The sequence below is a fragment of the Montipora foliosa genome, chromosome 3 (genome assembly GCF_036669935.1).
Source record: "Montipora foliosa isolate CH-2021 chromosome 3, ASM3666993v2, whole genome shotgun sequence".
In the NCBI taxonomy this organism is placed as follows: Eukaryota; Metazoa; Cnidaria; class Anthozoa; order Scleractinia; family Acroporidae; genus Montipora; species Montipora foliosa.
In genome coordinates, this window is record NC_090871.1 from 25,392,531 (window position 1) to 25,400,030 (window position 7,500).

The following is a 7,500-nucleotide window of genomic DNA, read 5'->3' on the forward strand; positions in this document are numbered from 1 at the left end:
TTGTTTACTTTCAGGCTCAAATCCTTAAGTTGTTTTTTTACAAATTCTGCTGAGTTTTGGTCTTTAAATGGCAAGACTACTCGAACCATGTTATCCGTCTCTTGGGCACAATGGTAAACCTCAGAAACAAATACTATCAGGAGGTAATGAGCACTCATACAAAGAAGATCGCAAGATTACTCTACAAAGAAACGGATGTGGACGAGCATATTCACAACATATCGTCCTACGAACTTTCTTTTTTCCAGAAACTGGTTTTATGTCGGGGTTTGAAATTCGCCTTTCCACAACGTGTGTCACCGATTGAAGTGAAAGCAAGCTTCGAGAAGGTTTACTGGTGTCTTGAACCTCATCTTGGAAGTGATGATTTGAAAGAATTGGCGGCCGCAACCCTACGATCCGTAGCACTGAACTACATCCAGCGCAAAGTACACAAACCTCCCAAGACACTCCTGCTTGCCATCGAACAATTGAAGCGTCGCGACGACATCATCATTACCAAACCAGATAAGGGTTCGGGAGTGGTCGTAATGGACAAGTCCGAATATTTACGCCTATTATCTGAAGCTTCCATCAATAACGCAAGTAAATTTCGGCCTGTTTCCCTGGAAAGGCCTCCAAGTAGAGGTAGACCACCAACTTATTACCACCCTCTTCTAAAGAAAGAAAAAGATTTAGACTCTACTGTCCGTCGAATTCTGCCCAAGCCCATTGCGGAGACTGTGTGCCCTACAGGCTCCAGATTAGCCCATTTATATGGCTTACCAAAGACACACAAGGAGAACTTAGCGATGCGCCCTATTCTATCAGCAAAGCAAACATACAACTACGCGCTGGCTAAATGGCTTGACACTAAACTTAAGCCTTTGTCTTTGAATCGGTACACAATATCTGACATATTTGAATTTACGAACGAAATTCAAAACATGGAAATAGCAAACGGTGACATTCTGGTTTCGTATGATGTGTCTTCCCTGTTCACAAACGTACCCTTGGATGAAACGATAGAGATACTCGCGAACAGAGCTTTCACCAACAATTGGTTTAACGTAACGTACGACTTGAATTTGACGAAAATGGACCTTGTTGACCTTCTCAGAGTAGCTACAAAAGAACAACTTTTCCAATTCAATGGAGCCTTGTATGAACAGACTGATGGTGTGGCCATGGGTTCTCCCCTTGGCCCCTTGCTCGCTAATGTTTTCATGACCTCAATCGAAGAAAACCTCGAACGACAAGGAAAACTCCCTTCGTTCTATCGAAGATATGTAGACGACACCCTGACCATCATGCCGAATATGGCGGCAGCATCTAGCTTTCTAGACACATTAAACCTTGCACATTCATCCGTAAAATTCACCATGGAAACTGAAAGCAATGGTATGTTGCCATTTCTGGGAACTCAGTTACTGAATCGATCTCCCCGGATAGAGACAAAGGTCTACGTAAAACCCACGAATTCAGGTCTCCTTCTGCATTTTCAGAGCAATGTTGACAATCGGTACAAGAATGGCTTGCTGAGAACTATGCTCGATCGAGCACACCGTTTATCTTCTTCTTGGTCACACTTCTCAGACGAATGTGACCGTTTGAAGTCAGTTTTCTCACGCCTAAAGTACTCGTAAATTCCACTATCAAACGCTTTGTTGACTCAAAGGTCTGCGACCAACCGCGACCTTTATCAACAGCCCAAGAGACGGATAACATGGTTCGAGTAGTCTTGCCATTTAAAGACCAAAACTCAGCAGAATTTGTAAAAAAACAACTTAAGGATTTGAGCCTGAAAGTAAACAAAACCATCCAGCCTGTATTTACCAGCAGAAAAATTGAACAGGAACTGAAAGTGAAAGAGGCAAAGCCGCCGATCATAAATCAGCAGTGTGTTGTATATAAATTTCAATGTGACCTTTGTGATGAAGGTTATGTAGGCTACACACGCGGACATTTACACAATCGTGTAAAGGGACATAAGCAACAGTCCTCGGCTATTGCCAGACACTATAAGAACGCACACGGGTCGATCCCTCGGGACCTGCTTAAACGCTTTGAGGTGCTCAAAAAATGTAAAAACAAATTTGATTGCTTAGTGTATGAAATGTTATTTATAAGAACACTTAAGCCTAGCCTCAATGTGCAATCGGATTCCATTCGTGCTAAAGTATTCTTATAGCCAATTTCGCACGTGCTTATTATGTTAATTCTTAGCGTCAATCGTTTTTAATACTGTAATTTTAGCATCATAGAACATTTTTACCTTGATAATGGAGTGATGTCTACTCCGAAACGTCGGTTTAACTTGTTATCTCTAACTTTTATAGTTTTAAGTTTAAATTCGTCAGCTTATAAAGAACACTATAAGCGCGCTGAGCAGTGTATGTTGACGAAATAAGTTCAATCGCTTTGGGCAAGACTAAGCGCTAAGCCTTTTGTAAAATTCGTTAAATTACGCGAAATACCAAGAGCTATCGTTTCACTTACTATTCAATAGTGGACAGCCATCACCGCAGGCGCAGTTATGACGAAGCTTGAATATCTTAAGTTAAAAGAAGAATTAAAAAATCTGTTCAGGAAAATTCTCCATAATACTATATGACACATTTAATCGTGACCATCGTCATCATCATCATTTTTGCAATGTTTACTATTTTTGCATCGCTAATCTTTGTATTGCTTAAATTCTGAGAAGGTGTGTGATGAAAGAAATCTTAAACCCGAAAGTAGACGGTGTGTCTCTTATACCATTAAAAGCTGAGTAAAGAGTGGAGTTAAGTTTCCATTTAAAAGTCCAGCCAATTGAACCGAATGAAATTTACTGCGTGCGGCTGAAGGCTATTCTCACTAAATATGAACTCAACAACTCATCTCAGTATTTGAAGAGTATTTTATACTACCGCATCAAAAGAAAAGAAGGTTTACGAAGAACAAACGCGAAGTCCAAGACTCGGGATTTATGAAATTCAGTTCTGTTTTCTCCGCATTACCCTAGTGGCACTATTACACAATACCGTGTTTTCGCGCTCCGATGTGTCCAAAGGACGACATGTAGTTGGGAGCGATAAGGAAAACTAAACCATAACTCTACGGTTTCTAGTAGATCAGCACAGCAAAACGCCCGAGGAGAAATCAACGGCAATCGCACAAAATCTTTTCGAGGAAACGTATACTATTACTGAGATATAATAAATATACCATTTTTCTGAAATCATAATAAAAAACCGCCCTAAAACTAAAAATCAGTCGTAAAAAATACGCAAACGCTGTTTGGAGGTTCAATAAAATAGTTGGCGAGGTTTCCCGGCAAATTTTTGAAGAGTATGTTCGCACTGGTTTCTAAGGTGAGGTAGATGGAGGTTTATGTTCGGACGTGCAGTGAAACTGAATCTTGAGGTTTCTTGGTGGCTTTAACTTCTTAGTTCTCTATTGAAGTGCTGATTGATGAAGTAGCTTACTCCACTTCAGTCTCTTTCGGCGAAGGTGGTTGTGGTGAGGGAATAGGTACACCTCCCGCAGTAAAGGCGATAAGCCCTCCGCGGATTCGGGGATTTCAGGTTCACGAATTACATCAGAACACTGATCAGGAGTTACAGTGTATGAGTCTAGATCGAAGCTCTTCCTCGTGTCGTTTCCACAAAGTATTTTTCGGGCTAATTGTACCCGGCTTTAATTTGTACCGGCAGCCAGTTGTATCATAGGTTTTACATCAGCAAATTTGGAGTAATACTAGCACATGGCAACGAAAATCCTACAAAATTTGAGGGGAAACGTGGCATCACAGATTTTTATTATAGCCCTGAAATAGAGCGCGCGCTATGATTGGCTAATTTAGCGGGTGCTATTCCACAGTAAGGCCCGCTAGCGCTAAATTTGAAATGTTGATGCAACATGTTCTAGCAAGTTTTTCATGTTGCTTATTTGAAATCAACTCTTTGACTGTTGCAAGCGAGTATTTCAAAAAGCCAAAAATATTTATTCTTTCTTTGTATATTGACTTTTACTCTCTTCTATTTTTTCTCTCGCGCCATATAAACAGAAAGTTAAAATCAGTCCTGGCGTATCAAACTTTACCTACCCTTTGGCTTTTACCATTGTCTTCGGTGATCACTCTGAAGGAGGCTGAATTGGCGCTCTTCCTGTTTCGGTCACAAACCAGGTAAACTATGTTGGTCCATTCATTAAAAGTCCTGAAAATTTTCATTTATTGTTAACTGGCCGTTGTCAAAATCTCTAACGATACTACTACTACTACTACTACTACTACTATTACTACTACTACTACTACTACTACTACTACTACTACTACTACTACTACTACTACTACTACTACTAATAATAATAATAATAATAATAATAATAATAATAATAATAGTACTACTAGTTTACCTCAATGGTAGAAATTAATAAATAATATTAGAGTTAGACACAATTACTTCATCAGGATAGTGCATTCGAAACTATGTGAAAAGTATTATTCACAAAACACAGAAAAATGGTTTCAACATAAACCCGAAGGCGTCCTCGGGAATGAAAAAGTAAAAGTGCTTTGGGACTTAAAAAGAAGACTACATATTAATGTGGTAAGAATTTAAAACGGAGATTTTTGATTAAGATGTTTCGGTTCCTGGAGATAGTCGTGTTACTGATTTAATAAAATGATGAAGGTAACGATAATAATTACAAACTTCCATGTTAGCTTATAGCTCCAGAATCTTGCACGTTAAATAATCAGAATCACACAGGATACTAACTGGTTGACTTCTTAGTTTTAGATCGACCCTAGTTTGATATCACGATAAGCCAACTAATTTGTCCTGCTTAGTGTGATATCTTAAGTTCACGTCTTCAAAGGGACGTTTTTTGTGCTGGACAACGGATGTGCAGATTTTGGAAATACGCTACTGCTGAAGTATCCTACACGACTGCCATAGCTGCGATGCGATCATCCCAAAATCTTAACTTGCTTCATTTCGCAGTTAGATATACGCATTTTACAAAGAGTCAACAGTGACGTCAGCAACGATTTCCCTATTAATGAAGAGGGCAGGACTCGGGGTGTAGGGATGGCGCAGTGGCGAGAGAACTCGCCTCCCACCAATGTGGCCCGGGTTCGATTCCCAGACTCGGCGTCATATGTGGGTTGAATTTGTTGGTTCTCTACTCTGCACCGAGAGGTTTCCCCCGGGTACTCCGGTTTCTCCTCTCCTCAAAAACCAACATTGACTCGATTTGTTTTAATTGTTAATTTCAATTTACAGTGTCCCCAATTAGTGCTTCAGCGCTACAACGACTACACACTTAAATGAAGTTCCTTTCCTTTCCTTTTCCTTCCTTCCATGACAGTGCATAGTATTAAAAAACTCTGAGAGTTGAAAAAGAGAATTCGCAGTAGACCCCGTCACACCAGTGAGACTCTAATGGTCATATTCACTGTAGGAAGCGTGGGAAGGTCTGCAAAGAATACTCTTGGTATGTTATAAAAGCATGGTTGCGATGGTAAATGCTCAAAGGCTTGAGCTGTTTCAAATACTTTAAAACCCGAGAGTAAGTGAACATTTTTATAATGTTTATTTCAAGTTTCTACCTTTCGTTGCGATATTCAATAAAACCTGTTGAAGATCCGTTAGTTCCCTGGATAATCGTAAACGTGGATGTCTTATGAATTCCGACGTTTTGGTAAGTTTCTGTGAGAGTCCACATGCATATCTGAAAGAAAAGGGACACATTTAAGTAAAAGTAAAAAGATGATTACTAAAAAAAGTAAAATAACGGAGGAGAAATAGCCTATTACTATTTCACATTACTAATAAGGGAATTGCTAACAGGCTGTTGTGCATTTGGAAATCCAGATTACTAAGGTGATTTTGTTTCATCTGGTAGGGAGAGAGTTGATTCGTTTGAGAATTTGGTAAATTTACTCAATTGCCTTAGTCTACTCGTAATTGTTCTTAACAGCTACCATTAATGCGACCCATAACTCTGAAGCTGTTAGCTGTTTCTGCGAGTGGTCAAGTGACGCTTACCTTCAAAGTACTGCCAACACAATAAACGGGTTTGTGACATAATAATATCAAGCTTGTGGTATTTCTAATCTTACGAGCATTCCAGCTGATGCTTCGGCACAAAAGTCAAGCATGACAGACGCGCACTAATGAGTTGATCCGGGCCTGAAGGTGTCCTGATTACAGAGGGTGGGATAATTGATTATTCTTTGTCACTTAGATATAAAAAGGGTCACTCGACGGGTTTTCATGCTTACCATACCTGAATTTTATTGTTACCGCAATGAGTGAGCCTGAAGCGAACGAACGAGGCAGCTCTCTAATTGGGAGAAGAACACATTTTTCTTTGAAACGCAAGGGCCGGATTGAGGTCAAAAGCGCAATAATTGTGCTATGCGCGAATGGAAGAATGAAGATGTGCGGTATGATAGTCTGTTTCTCATTTCGCTCTCTCGTATTGTTTACACTATCACGCAACAAGAAAATAAATTCGAAATCGTTGAACGAAAAAAAAGGCCAAGAACTTTGGAATTTTGTAGGAAACAAATCTTTTAACCACCTCTGCAATTCTCAGGTCTGTGCGGTTCATCGTTTCTGAGTTATTTGTGGAAGCGTTTAACGCAGCTTTACAAAGTCCACCAATGTGGCGGCCGGTAATCAACGAAAACATCTGGAGTTCACTTTGCGATGAAAGCGCTTACTTCTCGCTCGTGTGATTAAATACGAACGCATCAAAAAAGTATGAACACATCTCCTAATGCACTTGAAAGGGTCAAACTGCTGAGATTCATAGGGATAGACATTTTCCAACCAAAAATCTTCGGATCATGGTGCTCCGAAAAATAATAGAATGCTCAGCCAAAAGTGTTACTTTCAGGGAAAATTTCACAGTTTTCCGATGCAAGAGAAAAACACTCCTTATCTTGTGAAACGGTATATCTAAAATTTGATTTGGGATTATACTGTCTGTGATGAGATCAGTTACTTGGTCGGGCTGGCTCGGTTTCCGAGATATCGCCTCATCATTTTATGACGCATTTGTTGTGCGTCGGTATTTATTTTATTTCTGCGCTCTGTGACTTTTTCATATCAGTGCCGAGGTTAAACTTTCCGTATGGACAGAGGACTATTTTTTTACTTCATGCCTTTCCCGGTTAAAGGGATCATATGAAGGGGTTGTAAAACTTACTGTTCTTGTTGACACCTTTTCTGTAAGGCAAGGATGATGTTGCGTTTATCTGGAAAAAAATCTATTATCGTTGCCCTGTATCTCATAAGACGTTTTGTTTTACAAAAGATATATCTTTGACCTGGCACCAAACCAGGGGGTCACAAGCCGTACTTCGACGGCCTATTATCCAAAGTGTAACCTTTTCACAACCGGATGGCTATTAAAAGCACACTTAAAGCTTGGATAAATACAACTTTAATAACACTACACGATGCTATACTACATGGCGGATCTCTCTCCTAGATACCCATAACTCCGCGCGTTATATAGGTC

The 7,500-nt window shown here is 39.9% G+C and overlaps 2 protein-coding genes across 3 annotated transcripts in view; one reads left to right on the forward strand and one right to left on the reverse strand.

Annotated features, from left to right (window-relative positions):
* Positions 1–2,238, forward strand: part of LOC137994660 (uncharacterized) — a 2,784-nt gene extending 546 nt beyond the window's left edge. Inside the window, exon 1 of the mRNA XM_068840266.1 lies at positions 1–2,238. This exon is cut by the window's left edge and continues 546 nt beyond it. Within this exon, the coding sequence (XP_068696367.1) occupies positions 111–1,625 (1,515 nt within the window). The 5' untranslated portion in view covers positions 1–110 and the 3' untranslated portion in view covers positions 1,626–2,238.
* LOC137994661 (uncharacterized) overlaps positions 1–7,500 on the reverse strand; it is a 24,152-nt gene that overhangs the window by 2,567 nt on the left and 14,085 nt on the right. The window contains exons 4-6 of one of the 2 annotated variants that reach the window (XM_068840268.1): positions 5,579–5,700; positions 4,070–4,130; positions 2,479–2,533 (exon numbers count right to left, since the gene is read on the reverse strand). In XM_068840268.1, the coding sequence (XP_068696369.1) occupies positions 2,479–2,533; positions 4,070–4,130; positions 5,579–5,700 (238 nt within the window). Of the gene's footprint in view, positions 1–2,478; positions 2,534–4,069; positions 4,182–5,578; positions 5,701–7,500 lie in introns of both variants that reach the window. The other variant, XM_068840267.1, reaches the window with a different exon arrangement.